This window comes from Cheilinus undulatus, linkage group 12 (genome assembly GCF_018320785.1).
Source record: "Cheilinus undulatus linkage group 12, ASM1832078v1, whole genome shotgun sequence".
Taxonomy (NCBI): Eukaryota; Metazoa; Chordata; class Actinopteri; order Labriformes; family Labridae; genus Cheilinus; species Cheilinus undulatus.
The window spans coordinates 18,732,588-18,752,665 of NC_054876.1; the positions used below are offsets into that span (position 1 = coordinate 18,732,588).

General features: G+C 39.0%; 2 protein-coding genes across 2 annotated transcripts in view; one reads left to right on the forward strand and one right to left on the reverse strand.

The window, feature by feature from the left end:
• Positions 1-37: 37 nt before the first annotated feature.
• Positions 38-20,078, forward strand: part of spns3 (spinster homolog 3 (Drosophila)) — a 45,470-nt gene continuing 25,429 nt past the window's right edge. Inside the window, exons 1-2 of the mRNA XM_041800993.1 lie at positions 38-104; positions 296-439. The gene's annotated coding sequence lies outside the window, so the exon portion shown is untranslated. The remainder of the gene's footprint in view (positions 105-295; positions 440-20,078) is intronic.
• Positions 5,563-17,697, reverse strand: ube2g1a (ubiquitin-conjugating enzyme E2G 1a (UBC7 homolog, yeast)). Its single transcript, XM_041800995.1, has 6 exons — positions 17,496-17,697; positions 15,507-15,609; positions 15,266-15,363; positions 10,745-10,923; positions 10,441-10,560; positions 5,563-6,873 (listed from the first exon to the last, which is right to left on the reverse strand). The coding sequence occupies exons 1-5, from the start codon at positions 17,539-17,541 to the stop codon at positions 10,474-10,476; spliced, it is 513 nt and encodes a 170-aa protein (XP_041656929.1). The 5' UTR covers positions 17,542-17,697; the 3' UTR covers positions 5,563-6,873; positions 10,441-10,473.

Genomic DNA, 20,078 nt, shown 5'->3' on the forward strand with positions numbered 1-20,078 from the left:
CAGTGCATCTGTGATGGTTTCTCACAGCTGATAGCTGTTGGTAATCAGCCAGGCTGTGAGGCTGGATGTGGTAGACAGTGGTGTTGACTTTGTGCCTCAAAAAGGTAAACACATCTTCATTTGACTTTTTTTGTTGTGTGTTTTAAAAGAGTATTTAAACTCTGTTTCATCCTTCCTGCACACCCAGGTTGAGTAGCTTTACCAACAAGGTCCTGTTTGACCCATGCTGACCCAGACTAGTTTACATACTTCAGCGTCCTCAGTGGAACTGCTCCTGGTGTCTTTTTTCTCTTAGGTGTTGGACTATTGTTACAGCATTCACTTTGAAGGTCACTGTTATTATCCCTGTGACCTCTGTGGCTGGAGCTGCACCTCCTCAGTCTCCCTCCTAGGGCAGCCGGTTGGCCTGTCTGCATTTCTTTGAATCGCCATCCCTAAGGTTAGTCATTCCTGAACTGTGACTATTATGTTTTTTTTTTGTTGCTAATTGTTGTACTGTTTTCACCTACATCCAGCATAAATGTGTTTCTCATTTCCAATTCACAAAAAGCATGTCCACTTTAGCTAATATAACTTTTTTGCATTGTAAAGATAGTAACTTGGATGCTGTCATATCTAGCAACACTTACTTGAAATGTTGAGCTTTTTGTTTTGCTAGGCTAATCAGTATTACTCTTAATTTCCTAGAAATTTTCCAGCTTTTGTTTCTCTAAGCCAACTAGTATTACTAAGGTGGCACCTGTCATTAGATGACTGTCTGTGTTTATTTTTTAAACCCTTTGTCATTGAAGGCATTGTTTGCGCTTGAGCAGTTTAGTTATCAGTAGGAGTGTTGGTCACTCAAACCAGTTTATATTCAGTGTGTCGCTAGTAGCCTTGCTGTGAAGACTGTTTACACCTGGAGCATCTGAGGGAAGGCTTGTCTGAAGATCCCTGCACGAACTGTAGTTGGCCATCTGACCGTTACACTAACAGGGACTGTAATGGCATTGTATTCAAATACATGTACTTTAATATGGACTGGAGCACCTATAACAGCCTCCACTCTTCTTGGAAGACTTTCCACAAGATTTCGGAGTGTTTCCTCAGGAATTTGTGCCCATTCATTCTGCAGACCATTTATGAGGTCAGGTACTGATGTTGGACAAGAAGTCCTGGCTCACAATCTCCATTCCAGTTCATCCCAAAGGTGCTCGATGCAGTTGAGGTCAGGGCTTTGTGTGGGCCAGCCAAGTTTGTCGACACCAAACTTATCAAACCATGTCTTTATAGTCCTCATTTTCTGTGCTGGGGCAGTGATGGAACAGAAAAGAGTCTTCCCCAAACTGTTGCCACAAAGTTTGAAGCATAGCATCGTTCAAAATGTCCTGGTATGCTAAAGCATTAAGATTGCTCTTCACTGGAGATAAGAGGCCTGGCCCAAACCCTGAAACACAGCTCCATACCATTATCCCTATACCACCAAACTTCATTGTTTGCATATTAGGCAGATAATGTTCTCCTGGCATCTGCTAAACACAGACTCACTCATCTGACTGCCAAACATTCCATTCTGGTTTTTGTGCTTATGTTAATGCCAGTGGAAGTTCAGAACTCTTCAGCTATGGAATCAGCAGAGCATTGGTGACTTTTATGCACCATGCACTAAGCAGTCATTGAACTCACTGTGATTTTAGCAGGGATGAAATATCACAATCTGTCTTATTGCAAAGGTGGCATCCATCACAGTACCACAGTTGAAGTCACTGAGCTCTTCAGAACCACACATTTTGTATCTCAAATTTATGCAAATGGAGACTGCATGGTTAAGTGCTTGATTTCATACACCTGTGGCAATGGATCTGATTGAAATACCTAAATTCAGTAATTAACAGGTGTGGCCACATACTTTTATCCAGAAAGTGTAGCTACCTGCCAAGTGCAGTTAGGGCTACAAGTACAATGTATGTGAAGAAACTCCTGGGTGGTGTAAGCTCATCAGGGCAGTTGTCTTCTTTTGCTCTGGCTCAAGAGGTGATGCTGATCAAACCTTGCAGTCAAAGTGCTGTGGTCAGATGATGACTCTGTGGGGGCCTAGACAAAACCGCCTATAGCCAGTGCCTTTCAGCACGGCACCAACTGCCTGTTCTCTGCCTCCTTTAGAGGAGTTCCTTGACAGACTTGCATATGTGAAGATTCAAAGCGTCGGATGGCCAGCTTTTGCACCGCGTTCTGTCACTCAGAATCTTGGTGAACATGTGCGAAGCTTCTGTAGGAACAGATCCCTATTCAACCTGCAAATGCACACAGGCTGCGTATGACCCTGCTGACCCAGATCTAGTGGTTAAAGCACCCTCTCTGGCAGTCATCAAGGGTTCAAACCTTTTGGTTAAGTGTTTATATGACACCAAAAATCCTTCTTTCTTGTCCAGTGACCCAAACTTGTTCTTGTTTAGGAAAATATTTTAATTGTATTATTTTAGATAGAATTAGTGGGAGGTGTTTCGAGAACCATACCCCCCGTCACCTTTTAGAAACCCACAACCCATTTTTGTTTCAGCTCCATTTAGTTCAGTGTGCAGTCTACTGTTAATTTCTCCAATTTGTGCCCCAGTAATATAGTTTTCACCTGACATGCCAAATAGACTGTCATATATCAATTATATCCACTGCATGGGATATGTCATTATTTATCTGACAAACCTCTGAAACAAAGTGTTTATGAGGGGCAGGACTTTCCATAAAATTCTTGGAAGGTGATTGGATGAATGCTGTCACATTAATTAAGAGCCAATTAGGGTGACGACAAATTAAGACAGTAAGCATGCACGGCTCCAGCAGTAGCCTGAGCCTGGTATACTGGTGCTGTCCCAGGCTAGGAGCAATGGAAGTTGTTGTTGGATAATACCCATGCTGAGGCAGTGGATTGGTTGTGGAGCAAAAGCCTCGTCTGTGCCAAGGGCTTTCAGTAAGGGTTTGTGGTCTTGTTTAAAAATTCTTCCTGGTTCAGAAAAAAACTACTACTATGCCATAGCTACATCTGAGCTGATCACTTCACCTGGAGCAGCCATTGTATACCAGCTTACAGTAGAACTAAGACCCACCCAGAGCTACCACCTTGTTCTCCTCAAAGGACACTGATTGGTCAGATCTGTTTTCAGACCTGGCACAACCACGTCAGACTGGAGCTTTGTAAGATATACTGTATTTGCGTGATGGAAGACATGGAATCTGACCTGTCCATCTGCTTTGCACATTTAATAAACGGCACTGGGGAAATGTAACACCACAATGGTCCAGTACAATGACTGCAACACTGCTGATAATCTGTCTGTAGACCTCACACCCATTCTTTCTTCACTCATGAACAAGAACCAGAGATAACTGAACTCCTTCACTTGGGACTTACTCCCCACCTGCAAGGAGCAATCCATTGTTTTCCTTCAGAGAACCATGGCCTTGGACTTTGAAGTGCTGACCCTTATCCAAGCCATTTCACACTCAGCTGCAAACCACCCCTCTGCCTGCTGGAGGACCTCAGTTAAGGGCGTCCAACAGAACCATGTCATCTTCAAAAAGCAAAGAAGAAATTCCAATGTCCCCAAGGCGGACACCTTACTCCTTCAAGCTACGCCTTGAGATCCCTCCCATGAAAATCACAAACAGAATCAGAGACAAGGGGAAGCCCTGGTGGAGGCCAGAATGCATGGGGAACATGTCTTACTATATCTCAAGAATACAGGAACAACTCTCACTGTGACCCTCCGAGGGACATGATCGTAAGCTTTCTTCACATCCACGTAACAATTGTAGACTGGATGAGTCAATTCCCATGGTCCCTCAAGAGGCCCTGCAATATTAAAGAGTTGATCCACTGACCCCTGGCCAGAGTGGAGGTTCCAAGGTTCAACAGTCATCCAGAGTCTCCTTTCCAGCGCCACTGATTTTACTTTTCCCAGGAAACAGAGTGGTGTGACATCCTGATAATTCCCCCTTTTATAAATGGGAACCACCATCCTAGTCTGCCCCTTCAAACAAAATTGCAATGTGACTAAAAGTCTTTGCATGCAAATGTAAGATTTTTGCTGTCTTAACCAAATTGTCATTTTCAAATTCATGCTACAGATAAGAATGACATTTTTAGCCTCTTTTATGACCATTTTTCTTTAAATATTTCCCAATTGCTGTTAAACAGAGCAAGGATTTTTTAACACAGCTTTTCCAAACATTCAAGTTTATTTTAAAAGCTTACATCATTTTACTTTGCACACAGATACAAAAACTATATAAAAAAAAACCTACCAGGGTCTGAATTAATAGGCGCAACACAAACTATTGCTGCACAATGATATGCTTTAACTTTAAAATGCTAAAAGCTTGTACAATAATGTAAAAACTGAGGGTTATCTTCATACTTGCACAGTTTGAAAAACTTCAGTAAGGGTTTAAGCTGTCACTGAGAAAGTATCATGGCAAAAACAAAAGAAATCAGTTTAGTCCTGAGTAGAATAATTTTTGATGCTAACAAAGCAAGAGAAGGAGAAGCAAAGTTATCACAGTGTTCCCAAGTGTCAAGAACTGGAACGAGAAGTATCATCAAGAAATTCAAAGAGAGCCACACAGTACAGACCAGGCCTGGCAGAGGTAAGAGGAAGAATTTAAAGACCTGCCAAGACATTAGTGAATGACTTAGCCATGTCAGGTATTGCAGTCTCAAAGAAGACAATCAACAAGCTCTGCACAGGAATGAACCTAGTAAAACTCCACTTCTGCTGAAGAGAAACCTTCAGTCCAGTCTGAAGTATGCAAGGATAACATGGAGAAAAATTCTGCATACTGGAAACATGTCCATTGCTCAGATGAGACCAAACAAGGGCTCTTTGGTAGTAGAGACATTGCTTAGTTTGGAGAAAGAAGGAAGAGATGTATAACCCAAAGAACAGTGAAACATGGCGATGGAGTGGGGATGCTTTAGTGCATCTGGAACTGGGAATCTCGTAAAAGTGAAAGGAATCATGATGAAAGAAGGATTGTCACTTTGTCTCCCAACACAACAATGACTATCAACATAAGTCACTCCTGGTGAAAAGCTACTTCCAGAAGACCCAAGTAAAAGTTACTGCTGGCCTGCACAAAGCCCTGACTTGAAACCCATTGAAAATCTGTGGGGTGAACTGAAGGCCAAGGTCCATGTCAGAGGACCATCAAATCTGGAGGAGCTTGAGAGATTCACCAAAGAAGAATGGGCTGGGATTCCTCAGGAGACGTGTCTGAGACTTGTTCCAAACTACAACAAACAACTGCAGGCTGTTGTCCAGCAAAAGGAGACACAACTGACTATTAGCATCAGGGGGTAGTATTTTAGACCCTGGTAGTTTTTGTGAAATAGTGTTGATCTGTGTGCAAAGAAAAATAATGTAAGCATCCAAAATAAAAAATTGAATGTTTGGAAAGGCACTGTTAAAAATTCCTTGCTCAGTTTAAGGGCACTTAGGAAATATGAAAATTAAATTTCCAAAGAGGGCTAATAATCTCATCCTCATCTTTATATCAAAACACCAATGAAACAAGTACACAAGTAAATATTGAAAAAGTCATATTTTAGAAGAACTCACTACAGGTGACAGGTTCCATAACATGAAAAATATACATCAGTATTTTGTTTTTGTACATTAGGCAAAACTGCAATAGTTCAGTGAGCAGAATAATTATGAGATTGTGGATTTGGAGGGCAAAGAATCAGAAAAACAATTCGCACACATACTGTTTACACAAACACCCGAACATTCGCAAACAAAATCCCAGAAACATTCAGCAGATCAAACCAAAAAATAAAAAAAGGTACGATAAAGCATGCATAACAATTTCTACTGAGGACAACACAGACAAGGAAAAGAGGCCGCTAAAAAAAAAAAAAAAAAAAAAAATTAGAGGAGGACCTCAAACTGTATTGGGATATCAAAATTAACAAGTGTACACTTTATACTCGAGGAGTTATTGCTACACCAAATTATTACCAATACCCTAATTATACAGATTCCCTGTGTACTCGCTATTAAATAAATTTATACATATGTGGTACATAATTTCTCCATACTTTTTCACCATTTTTAACAATTGTTCAAAGCAGAGTGAAGTGGCCTAGCATTTTATTAGGAGGCACTTTTGAAAAAATAAAAAGTTTTGCATGCACAAGAACTAACATGAACTTTGTCTTTTTTTTAAGTAAACTAAACAGGATGGTAAGACTCCAAACAAAAAAAATCATTCAGGGTGCACACATGATGATGAGTTCCATGAGTGTTTATGAACCCACAAGAAAAGAACAGCTGTGTTTTCTAATATGGCGGTATTCCTCAAAAAGAAAAAGAGAACCTTCATCAGTCAGGTCACGTCTGGCTCGAATCAATCCAGCTCTTCACTGATGCTGACGTTCCTCTGACAACATCCTCATTCAATAAAAACCTTTTAAAGCAACCTAAAGAGAGCTAATGCATGCTGGAGCGGAGAGGGAAAAAGAAGAAAAATAAACGGATCTGAAACCAGCGCTATTCATTTGGTCTAAGTGTCCTGGTGGATGGAAAGGGAGTTTATATATTATCCGGTTTAGTCTGTTCTATTTACACGTCTTTACAATATCTTCCTGAATGTTGAAGCAGTTCATAGACTTGAAAAATGTTTTGTCATCTTCTGGGTTTTATTTCTTGTTTTTTTTTTTTTTTTTTTTGGAGTTGGCACTTGCTTGGCAGTTTTCTGTCAGCCGTGGTAGTCACTGTTGTGTTCTATTGCAGCCTACAGTAGCCAGTCTGTTCCTGCCACGATTAAGAAGGACGAGCCTGACGACAGGGTGGAAGAGTGCAGGAAACAGTGCCATGTTGATTTTCAATTGGAGACCTGTGGGAAAGAAAACAACAAAACAGAGACCTTAGGAAGCAGCATAAGCAATCACAGAAGGCAATAACTAGTAATAACTAATAAGGCAGTAACTGCAGGAAAGAGTATGAAGTGATAAAGAGGAAGTGAAACATATGCAGCTAGTAAAATGGGTTGACAGAGTACACACAGAAAATCTGATAATAAATTTAATACTTTTTAATACCTTTTTCCAAGACCCTCTTAATCTACTTTTAGACTCCAGAATCTTCAATTTCTAATCACTTACATCACTCACATTCTAGTAAGGAATAAAGCTCCATCATTCACAGAACAATGTAATCATGCCTGAAATTAGTCAATATGTAGTCAACACACAATATGGAGCGTCTTTAAAGTCCCTGTAAAGTAATAAAAAAATCTTTATTTTAGGTTTGTTGTATGACAGGGTGCCATTGACTGGCGACCAGTCCAGGGTGTGCCCGCCTCTTGCCCAGTGACAGCTGGGATAGGCTCCAGGTCCCCCGCGACCCCCAACGGTATAGAACATGGGTAGGTGGGTTGGTGGGTGACAGGCCACTGTGTTGTGAACCACCTGGCCAAATTTCAGTCAAGAAAAACATCTCTAAGTTTTTAAAATTAAGATTCAAAATCATAAAAATTGAGGCTTTAAAAGAGCAGAGACAGATCAGGGATTCTATTTTCTGGTACAAATCTCTCTGTTATGATACTTTTATTGACTCGTAGGCCATCATTGCTGATAAATTAGTGAAATTCACCCCACAATGAACAAAAACACAGCATATAGCTGGCTGTTAACATTCAATGAAGGCAGTAACATCACGTAACAACAGACCATACTGAGATGAACTGCTCCATGATTTCATATCACTGCAGCATTAGGGGGATGGGGTTATTCCCCATAGACTGTTGATGCTATGGGCTCAGATTTTTGCCCTGCTCAAATAAACCAAGCATAGACAGAGGTGAACAACTTTATAAGTCTGTTTAAAATGCAGTTAATTAATCTAATTTTACATAAATAATTTATTGCATCACCTGACATGTGCGCGTAATATAAAGAGAGAGACGGACGGACTGAAAGAACCCAACAGGACTATACTCATGAAGCCTGCAGATGCTCTGTGTAACACTTGGGTGAAACAGAGAAGTTTATGAAATCCCCTAACCATTGTCTCATGAGTGTGAGCAAGTGCTGCAGGCTGTCACACGGAGCATAAACTTGGAGATGTGCATAGCATGGCCCGTGCAGTCTCTTTACTCTCTGTGGAAACATTGTTTCTCTTTTTTTAAACCTTTCATTACAACACTGCACTGCTAAAATGTATAATGCTGCAGTTGCCATAAAGCCACAGACAGTGCGTTTTTAAAAGATGCAGGATGAGTGCCTGTCAGCATCACTGCATCACCTTCTCTCCCTCTCCTCCTTCAGAATTTTCATGCCTCGCATCATCTTTGCTGTGTGTCACATGAAAACAAGTGCACTGTGCCACACAAATAACCCTCAATGCAACACACAGCACGATGTCTGTATTTAAACCATGGGCATGTATGAATACATGACTGATTAAATGAAGCATCAAGGGAGATAAATTTTCAATCTGAGACCACTGAAGTGTGTCTATGCTCCATAGTTAAAGAGTTGTACCAAATGCAGATTCACTGTCTGCAAACTCTGCATCCTGTCAGTACGTCCCTGGTGAGACTGTTAGGTACAGTACACTTCCAGATAGAAATACAAAGTAAAATCACTGCCGGTTTTTCAATTATTAGACTATCTGTGTTTTCTAGCAACATTTAATTCTGAAAGTGTCTCTGGAGCAGTTATTTCATTACTGGATTCCCTTTGCAACATTGTACAGATGTGCAGGCCCCTTTCAAACCTTTTTTTTTTATTACAGAAAACAGTCATAAATCACTAAGGCTGTTTACACACACTATTTTAATGATTAAAATCATAAGGTTACAGGTTAATTTAATTTAATTCATTAATTAAAAAAATCTCTCTCTATCTCTTCTGCAATCAGTAAATGCAATCCTTTTCCTTCTAAATTAACTGTAGCTGTAAGGTATGACAACAGCCTCTAAAATGTGGAGTGGTTTGTATGTTTTATTGATGTGCATTAATCATAATTTAGATGACCATACCTCATCAACCTTTTCTGTACAGAATCGGTCCTTATGAATTTTTTCACACCAAAAAGAAACACTTCATGTTGCCTCTCAAGGCAACAATGATTTACTGAGGCCTAACCATGTGAAATTCACACACAGATCCAGATTTCAAATCAGTAATTTTATTTAGAAATCATGACCTCAGTATCAATCTAAATCATCATATTTATGATTTTTGCCAGAATACAGCAGCTCTAATTTTGTGTATGACAGTTCAAAAGCATGACAAACTTAAGGCGGCCTTACACCTAATTACTTTTTCTCCGGTTTTAAAGTCGCAGACAAAATTCAAAAGTCGGAGTAAAATCATGGGAGTCTTGCTAAAGTCACAGCTCACTCCTGTTGTCTCAGTCGTTAGGTCTAAGGTGGCCATGGGACTTGATTTTAGCCGTTTTAAGGTGGTCTTTCTTCAGTCTTGGTGTTACTTTAATATCAAACATGTTTGATAATGTCTTAAGTCTTTAGTCTGGTTGTATGCAAATTGTGTTTCTCAGTGACGCAACTGTCGTCCACGACCAATGGGAGCCAGTGTTATGCATGAGCACATTATTTCACTTCATGCTTCAAAATATGAACGTGAGCATAGATTATTCTAGAGCCGCCGAATGTCCGCTCATAATTCAAGAGACTGAAAAACTTTTCTGCTCAGAGCTGCAGTCAGATCTCTGCACCTGTGTGTTTGTGTGCCTTGTCTGTCAATTCATTCCAGGCTGACATGACAGGTGCGGTAAGCCGTCACTGGGATTTTCAAAGTAAAAGCCCGATCAGTTTGTTTCCATGCTGAGGCGACTCACGTTTTCATACGGTACATTTATTCTGAAGTGTTTCTGGGATAGTTCCTCGGTTGTTGCAGTAACATACAAAGTTGCTTCGATGTTTAACTTTCCTTTCATTTCTACTTAATGTAAATGGTTTAAAAACATCAGGTTATAAGAGATTAACTCAAATGCGATCTCCATCTTTATCTACATCCTGTTCTCTGCTCAAAAAATGTTGTTGTGTCCAACAAATGCATGATGGGAAAAAACTGAAAAAGAATTGTATTCTAGTCTTGTAGTTGGTGACCACCAGTATTTACAAAATCGCAGTCTGAGACTAAAAACTCAAAGGCTTGCCAGAAAATTGTCTTTAGATGTGAGAGGGTCTCAGGTGTCAGTCTTTATAGAGTCTTGTAAGAGTTTTAGCAAGGTCTTCTGGTGTAAGGCCGGCATAAGACTTCAAGGCAATCATGCAACGTTTAACATATATATTGCTGTGATAATGACAGCATTTTAAACTCCATGTGTGTTATATCTAACTGCATTTATTTTGGAGAGTTGCACCTTATAAACCAGCAACAAAGGGAGTTTTGTGTGAACAACATGCTGTATGCTTTGAGATGGTTTAACTTACCCTGAAAACATGAAGCTAAATCATTGCTCAATATCACTCAAACGCAGTCTCTTGGCTTTTTCGTACACATCTGGCAACTTTCCTTTTAAATGCTCCATGTCTGTCCTCCCTCCACTCTTTCTGCAAAGGAGTGATAAAAGATTATTAAGATGGACATTTTTATATCTAAAATCCAAATTAATGAAGTTTTTATGCATTTTATATAAAAAGCTTATTTGTTATATAGTTATGGTTTTCTAAGAGAAAAACTAATGCACAAGATCACCTCTAATTGTTGTACTACACTTTTTTGAAGTAACCTTACCGCAGCATCCACATTAGCTGGTGAATCCCCATTAGGGTCTGCAAGCATAGAGATAACACTAATCATGATGGTTTCCACCGTGTGGATTGGCAGCCAGCGCTCCTCTGGTTTCTCATAGCCATACTTGTCCTCCCCAGGCTCGTGTAAAATAGAAATACATACGTCTCCATTCTTGTCAACTAGAAAGAAAAAAGAGGCAGAAAATATTAGAGATAACTGAAGTATGATGGATCTAAATCTTTTCTTCTTATTTTGATTTTCTAATGATATATGGTAAATAAACTACCTAACAAATTCATATTCAGGTTTATTAAATTATATGAAAAACATTTGTCCGCTTTGTTTTTCAGCAAAAGCTTTGACATACACTCCTCGGCCACTTCATTAGGTACACCTGTTCAATTGCTTACTAACACAAATAGCTAATCAGCCAATAACATGACAGCAACAATGTAGTCAGGCATGCAGACGTGGTCAAGATGACTTGCTTAAGTTCAAACTGAGCACCAGAAATGTAGAGAGGAAATTTAAGAGATTTTGAATGCGGCAGAGTTGTTGGTGCCAGACACATTGGTGGGAGTATGTCGGATTACTCGGATTTCACACAAAACTATCTCTAGGGTTTGTAGAGAATGGTCCAGAAAAGGGAAAATATCCAGTGAGTGGCAGTTGTGTGGAAGAAAAAGCCTTGTTGATGTCAGATGAGAATGGGCAGGCTGTTTTGAAATGACAGAAAGGCAATAGTTACTCAGATAACCCTTCATTACAACCAAGGTATGTAGCATACCATCTCTGAATGCACAACATGTCGAACTTTGAAACAGATGGGCTACAGCAGCAGAAGACCACACCAGGTGCCACTCCTGTCAGCTTCGAACAGGAAACTAAGGCTTTAATTCACACAGCTCACCAAGATTGGACAATAGAAGATTGAAAAACGTTGCCTGGTCTGTTAAGCCTTGATTTCAGCTGAAACACTCAGATAGTAGGGTCAGAATTTGGCATAAACAACATGAAAGCATGGATCCATCCCACCTTAAGGTTCAGGCTGATGGTGGTGGTGTAATGGTGTGGGGGACATTTTCTTGGTACACTGTGGGCCTGTTAGTACCAATTGAGTATGGTTTCAAACACCACAGCCTACCTGAGTATTGTTACTGACCATGTCCGTCCCTTCATGACCAAAGTGTACCCATCTTCTAATGGCTACTTCTAGCAAATGATGCACCATGACACAAAGCTCATATCATCTTAAACTGGTTTCTTAACATGATTATGACTTCACCGTAATCCAATGGCCTCCACATTCACCAGCAGCAAGTTGCACAAGCAATGCATAACTAATGTCTAAAGTTATGGTGTCAGGTCCACACTAAACCCTATGTTAACTAGGTAAGATGTAACTTAAGTTGTGTCATTGTTTGGTTGCACCACAGAAACGCAAGGTTGATATTAACTAGTAGAGCTTTGCGTCCAAACTAACCAAAATATTGTTGCAGATGTGACGTTTTCGCTTAATCTAACCAATCAATGAAAAGCATTTTTCAACATAGGGCTTGTCACAACCGGGCCTCTCATGTTGAATTCTCTCTAAACGCTGCAGTAACTTGTGCTTACTGCCATTAATCCTCAAACAGCGCTGAGTGTGGATGAAAAAATATGACAAAGTATTTTGCCTTGGTGATTATTAAAGCCTAGACCCCAGAACCAGGATAAAATAACAACACTGACATCGAGTGGTGAAAATGCTAAAAACATGAGGAAATTTAATGGAGGTCGGCAGAAATTATCTCCACTCAGGGAAAACAAAAGTGTTATTGATCATGGAGAACACACTAGTGGCACAGAATTGACGGTGAAATCCTCAGCTCCTCTTCATCATCCCCCCCTCTCAAAACTATCACCATGACAGCCATTTTGACTGAGGGCTTTATACCTAGAAGGAGGAAGGTGTAATACCTAAGTTATAACTTAAGTATACGTTGAAACTATCTCAGCTGGTGCAACACTTTAAATGTTAGTAGAGCGTAAACTCTGTCATAAGTAAGAACTTGTATTCAAAATTAGGCTTCATTTGAACTTACGCACAGATAATGCAACCCATAGCTGATCTCAATCCAACAGGGTACCTTTAGGAAGTGGCAGATCGGGAGAGTCGCATCATGGATGTGCAGCCAACAAATTTGCAGCAACTGCATTATGCTATCATGTCAATATGCAACAAAATCTTAAAAGAATGTTTTCAACACCTTGTTGAAACTATACTAGGAAGAACTAAGGCAGTTCTGGAGGCAAAAGGAGGTCCAACCCACAAGGTACTAGCAAGTAGCTAATAAAGTGGCCAGTCAGTGTATATGTATTAATCACTACCAAGTCCATTTTGTAAAATTACGGTATATCAAAAAGCCAAGGAGCAGTGAGTGTGAAGTACAATTTAAAATGTTATCATATTCACTGCACTAGATAGAAATATCATACTTGATTACAAATTTTGATCCAATAACAGGACTGCATTTTTTAAATTTCAGTGACTTATAAAAGCTTTCAAAAGTTTTATTTGGTTGCATTACTTCTCATTTAAAAAAAAAAAAAGACTTCTGACTACTCAGCTGCCAGTATGGCAGTACAAATTAGTTTAACTTAAAGAACACAGATAAATGATAAAATCCGTTTCATAGTTAAATACTACATAACCTTTAACACACTAAGCTATAATGACAGAACATTATTTTATTACATTCATGACAGAAGTGTTCAAAGTTCACTTGGGTATCTCATGCTGATACCAGTTTGGAAAAAAATCTCAGAAGGGATGTGGAGCATTATGAATTCGTGATAAATAGGTATAGAGATGTTTCAGTGTAAATCACATTTTATGAATTGCAAGTAAATATTCTGTAGTAATAATGCACTGTAAGGTATTAAATCTTTAACATTAGTAAAATGGGGTACATTTTGGTGTATATGTGTCTACTTATGTTGCTGTTAAATTTGCTGCTGCCCATCTGGGCCAGGGCTCTCTAGCAAATGAGATTCCTTAGCTGCGTTTTCATCAGGTGGTCCAGTTTGACTGGGTGCAGTTTGGTATGGCTGGGTACAGTGAAGCCCAAAATAGCTTGCATTTGCGTACCCTCACTTGGTGAGTGGACTGTAGGAGGTATGCATGTGACATCACAGGTAATGACAGAACACAGCAGAAGTAAGCAGTAAACAGCTTTGTTGCAGCTAAAAAGTGCCATCATTTTAATAAGTACAGCTTAATGTTGTTCACCACAGTCAGGACAGATCTAAGCTGATGAAATATGCTTAAAGAATGTTTTGAGCTGTAACAGTATAATAATAAAGACACAAGATGAAGCTGGGTTATTAGAGCAACTACAACAAGCATCTAGTGAATAATATATTTTAAGCTCGACACCATTCTCCTTCCTCTTACCTCAAAGGAAAATCTCAGCAAATCATACAGTAAAATTATATCAAAGGTGACCAAATGTATTGAAATTCACTGATATTTATCACAGAATCAATAAAGCAGTAATGAAGTCCACTGATATTTATCACAGAATAAACTAGAAAAGCACTCAGAGAGTGCAGACCTCCGCCATTAGCCCCATCTCCCAATAGTGAAGAATCCTTTAAAAAAATTCCTGGATCCAGACAGTGTTCCAGATCACTCCCAAAATCTAATCAGCTCTTCCTTATGCTATTTCTGACATTTCCTGAAAATTTCATCAAAATCCGTCCATAACTTTTCGAGTTATGTTGCTAACAAACTAACAAACAAACTAACTAACAAACCCTGCCGATCACATAACCTCCTTGGCGGAGGTAATAAGGCAGCCTTTATAAATCAACAGATTTTCCGTAACAGATTTTGCAAAACCAGAGAGATCTATTCACAGATTACCTAGAGTAAATGCAGAGAAAGAACTGATCAAAAACTTCATAATTACAAAACTTCAGTTTCACATCCATTACTAAAGATCTGAGATGATGTGCCTTCAGCTTTTGCTTGGTGTCCATGAAATCAGGTCCAAATAATGTCAGGAAACTTGATTTCTGACCATATATAAATGTTGACAGTCCAAGAAACAGTATAGATCTCTGTCAAGTCCAAATATCCCTACTTTAAATAGATTTTAGGCTGTTTCAATCCCATTCTAACCTGCTCTTCATAGAGCAGACAGCCATGTTTTGTCACTCAGGCCAGCTGAGCAGTCGTGTCACACTCTGAAACGTCAGTGCCAACCCTCTCAGTTAGTCAGTTGTTTGGGACCCTTTAATGGAAACGCAAATAAACGCATACCATACTGTACCAAACTGAACTGGACCACTTGGTGAAAACGACCCATTTGATCAAATTAACCACACTTTTGGGTCAAGTGTGCATAGTTCCGGTCCTGGATACCTTAAATGAAACCACCCAGAGTCTCAAATGAAGTTTTCGTGGTTACATAGCCTGTCTTTGAAAAAGAACAGCTCTTCATACAAAAAACCACTGTGTGAATAGACTGTACCTACCATTAGGGTGCCAAATTTCTGTAATAAATTTCATTTTAGGTGGCCTGAGAGGGTAGTCTTTGGGAAATGTCAGATGAGCTTTAAACACACCACCTTCACTGTAAAACAGAAAACAGGAGGAAAATCAATAAAATATAATACCAAACAAATCAATGGAACATTAGAGGCAATTATTTAAAGACTGAGCATTATAAAAACATCACCTCCAAATACCTTAGGGAAATAACAGAAACAGACTTACTACAGAGTGTCTGGAGGCCCAATTATGAGGACTTCCCATCTGTACAGATCGTTGTCCTCTATAAGGCCCGCTGAAAATCCCTCCACAGGGTTTTTATTCAGCTCTAAATGCAAAAGAAAATTACAAAAGGCTAGTCATTATTAATTAATATCAAAGTATGCAAAATGTCTAGTTCTTGTGAGACTTTACATGAAAATGAGTAATTAGCAGCATGGGATTAAACTTGCATAACTTGCTGATAATGAAGCACCAATCGTACTCACTAGATCAAGATAAAATTATCAAAATAATTCCAGAATTAATAACATGATCTAAGACAAAACTAGATATGTTAGTTTTGTTAGAACCCTCATTTTTAACATTTTGTAGTACTTTAAGAACCATCCTGAGAGAGAAATGGTAAAAGATATGTCCACTTCTCTTATCATGACATATACAAGGATCATTTTTCTATATATATTGGGGTGCTGATAATTCATACCAGTTTCACTCTTCATTTGCACAGTGTGATGGATGTAAAGATTTTTTTCTTTTCTTGAGTCAAGAAATCCAGAAGAAATTCCCTATCTCTAAGACAAATTCAAAGATACTTAGTCACTATTGTTTCTGCATACTTTGTCTTATTCCAGTAAGGCTGGTTAGCTGAAAATGTGGAGAACACCTTGATTGTTTTGTGCCATCCTTGTTTATTGTGCCACTCCTAAAGGGCTGAAAATTGCTCATGTCATAATTCTTGTGAGCAACTGAAATGAAACATGGATTAACTGCATAAATTTTAACTCCAAAGATATTATTGTATTATTACTGTGATTTGAACACTGCAGTAGGACATATTCCAATTTAATCTGGATTTTGAGCAATTGTCTAGTAATACTGTACACTAACTGCTATCTTAGCTTTGTCATATTTGTTTACAATCATTTTTCATAAAAGCTGCCTCTGTGCTGATAGGGATGATGATAATTTTAAGTGTCATTTTAAGTCCTCAAAGCACTATCTCTGAGAAAATGTTTTTCAGATTCTAGATTACATTTTTTATCTCTCCTAACAGTCTCAAATCTGAACGTGCATTAAGAACACAAGCAAGTACAACCTAAACTGTTAATTTAAAATTCTTACACATAAGATAATTTAAATTAATTTCCCTCCAAAATCATTGGATCCAGCTCAATTAAACATCTCTACTGAGGTAATGTCTCGCATATAATAGCTAAGTACACCATGTCCCTGTCAGATTGTATATGTGATTAACACACAATCTTCATCAAACTACCTGATAACGTTGCTGCAACATTATCGGAACATTTACGTTTGATCTTAAAGCTCGTAAAGGTTGTCTTGTGTGAGGAGGGCGCTTAATTCATTTCAAAGTGGTTAAATGAAGGTAATGCGAGATTAACATTTGTTAGCCTGGCTTGTTGAAGCTAACAACAGTGACAGCAGCTACAGATGTAGCCTGTTTGCTACACATTTCAACAATTCAATATGACTAGCGATGGAAATGGGTCAACTAGTGCAACACCACTAGCTGTGCACAAATACAGAGATAGGTTGATCATTCATTATAAAGGCAGCGAAAATAAACAACTTAGACTGCATTAGAACGGTTGTTATGTCGATTATATATATGTAAACACATCGAGGCAGCTAGGGGCTAACGTTAGGCTAACAGCTAGCGCAGTACTACAAAGTCGTTGGGACTTCTGACAGCGGCTTTCTCCTGAAATCACCACGAAACATCTAAACACAGTACTAAATGAGTCACTCTGTCACTGTCAGCACTCGGAGGGAGGTTTTTCTATCAAAGAGTGGCGTTTCTCTCAAACACCGCCGTTATATCTTCCTCCTAGAGTATTTGTTCTGGGACATGAACGTTAGTGTGGAAGGTTCAAGAAAAACAGTTTGCGCCAGCTCCGTCGTTTGAATCACAGCTAACGGCAGCTAACTGATACCGTTAGCTCCGCAGCAGTTTCACCAATGTTTAGTTACCTGCAAGCTGTCTCCTGAGTAACAGCGCTGACTGAGGCTCTGTCATAGTTTAGCGGATATAATGCAGCTAGGTTCAATGGTAATATTTTGAGGTAACAGCGTTAATTTAACGTTCACTAAACAGTACTCCGTCCTCTCTATTTTCCGTTTAGCATTCTCCTCATTCTTCTTCTTCGTCGCCTTCTCCTGCTACTCTGGTCTCTTCTTCTTCGTTGAAAATACACAGCAGTCTGTTTTGTATGTGCTCTCCTGCCACCTTCTGGATACTTGTACGACAACAATATGTTTATGCCCTGCCCTGTTCCACCAACGTGTATGGGTGCCAGATAGTGCTGCCCAGAGAATGTGCTGGGCCCCTAAAAACAAAACTGTCCCTCCCCGGTTGTGATTTCTTGATGGGATCAATTTGTGAATTGGATCAGTAGCAATGCACTGACATCCTTTCAAACAGTGACTTCATTTTGGGGCTGAAAGGTGTGTCAAGCTTTTATTGGGTTCTAATGCTGAAAATATTTGTTCTATTGCAGAACACATTTCAAACGTCTTTTCGCCAGTTTTTAACACCCTTTTCCCTCTTTTCCCCAGCCAGTTTAGCCACTCTTTGACCACTTTTCACGAGTTATTCTCTCTTTTTGACCCACTTTTTGACACCCTTTGATCCCCTTTCACCATCTTTTCCTGCCCTTTTTGCCACATTTAAAACTGATTTTTGCCAGTTTCCTACCATTATTGCATCATTTAACCATTCTTGCCACTTTCAACCCAGCAACACCACTTTTTAACCCCTTTCACCATCTTTTCCTGTCCATTTCTACCTCTTTTAACCTCCCTTTGCCACTTTAAACCAATGTTTGCTAAATTTATCCCATTAGCGCCTATTTCAACCAACTTTTCAGTCATTTCCAACCCCTTTTTACCACTTTCCATGCCCGTTTTTACCCCCTTTTCCCCTCTTTGCCTCTTTTAACCCCTTTTAACACTTTTAACTAATGTATGCCAAATTTCCCACATTTCATGTGTTCCCACTTTTCCACTTTTAACATTTTTTTCTGCGTATTTCAACCAAATTTAGCAAATTTTGACCTGTTATCACCATTTCGACAGCCCCTTTTTGCCTCTTTAAGCCTTCCTTGCAACTTTTGATAAATTAATTGCACCTTTTGATCCATTTTTGCCATTTTGACCCTTTTTTCACTTTTTAACCTTTTTTCCCACTTTTTTCCTGACAATGTTTGCCACTTCTGCACATTTTTGCCTTTTTTTGCAATTATTGCAACATTTCTCCCGTAAAGTTGTCTCAGTTTTGATTGATTTTCTGTGATCCTTACATTTGTGGACATAAATGTTAGCTATAAAGTCTGATATTACTTTCCAAATTGTTTAGTTCAGTGTGCACATTTACATTGTAAACATGATGCAAAAAAGGTCATTCTGTTTTCAGGAAAAGTAGTGTAATTTTTTTTTAAAGGCCATACTGAACTACAGTTTAAACAAATAAAGCCCCCTAAAACCATTTTCTGATGAACCCTGATTTTGCTTACCGTCATGACCCCCCCAAGACCTCAAACAAGGTCTCTGCCTTCTGTCTGTTCAAAAGTGGTAAGTGTTTTGGCCTTAATTTCTCTGCATTCAGAAGAACGAGCACTGATGCACTCCTGTGTTGCTGACTGGTGATTGATTATTGACTGTATTACTCACATTGGTCACCAGATGGCGATAAGTAAAATAAACTCAACAGCTTTGGGAGAACTCCACCAAAATGTACTTCAAAACAACAAAACTGACTTTGGTTACACTTTCTCTTACCAGTATTTCTTACCAGTAATACCAAAAAACAAACACTAATGAAAGTACAAACCTTTGAAAGAAGAAAAGACAAACAGGCAGTGCCACATATTAAGCATTCGTTCTTTGAGATTATTTTTTATCTTTATTCTAATAAACACTCTTTGCAAAACAGTGAAGAAGGAAGTTGATTAATTGCAAAATGCTCTTCAGTGGTGCAGACAGTGTAGGTGGTCAGTGACTGTGTGCCTGAGTGTTTCTTTTTTTGTCACAAAGTCTGCTATGTGTGCTACAGAAACCCCATGACTGCTACACAGTCAATTATTTGAGCTTTAGTCATTTGGTATGATATACAGTATAGGCTTACATTGTAAAGCTTTAAATCTACAGGTTAAAATGAATGTTCATGACAGCTCTGGTCAGAGATTTCAGGTCTTATTGCTCCTGGCTTGGTGTCTGGAGGTTCACAGATAGAAATCTTTGTTCTTAGTGATTCTCCAAAGCAGCTGACAAAAACACCACAGAGAGGCGTCTATATTGCAAACTTTTTTTTAAGAAATTGAGGCTGTGTTATCTAAGTGCAAATGTAATGGTTTAAGGAGGTGTTTTTTTTGTCACGAAGATGAAAGAAGATAATCCTTTTGAGCTGTTAATGTCATGAGTGAGATGATTTCATAATTGAAATGCTTTATTTGAAGAGAGACAATCACAACTATAAATACAGTTGAAAAATGTGGAAATACAGTTAAAGTTAAACCAAGCTGAGAGGCAAAGACAGTAAAACTGCATACAACTCCA

Excerpts from the sequence above, each read along its gene's own strand:
- ube2g1a (XM_041800995.1), bottom strand. The coding sequence starts at position 17,541 with ATGACAGAGCCTCAGTCAGCGCTGTTACTCAGGAGACAGCTTGCAG. Across the intron at positions 15,610-17,495 it reads ACTCAGGAGACAGCTTGCAG|AGCTGAATAAAAACCCTGTG; the intron begins GTAACTAAACAT and ends TTTTGCATTTAG. Across the intron at positions 10,561-10,744 it reads CAGCTAATGTGGATGCTGCG|AAAGAGTGGAGGGAGGACAG; the intron begins GTAAGGTTACTT and ends ACTCCTTTGCAG.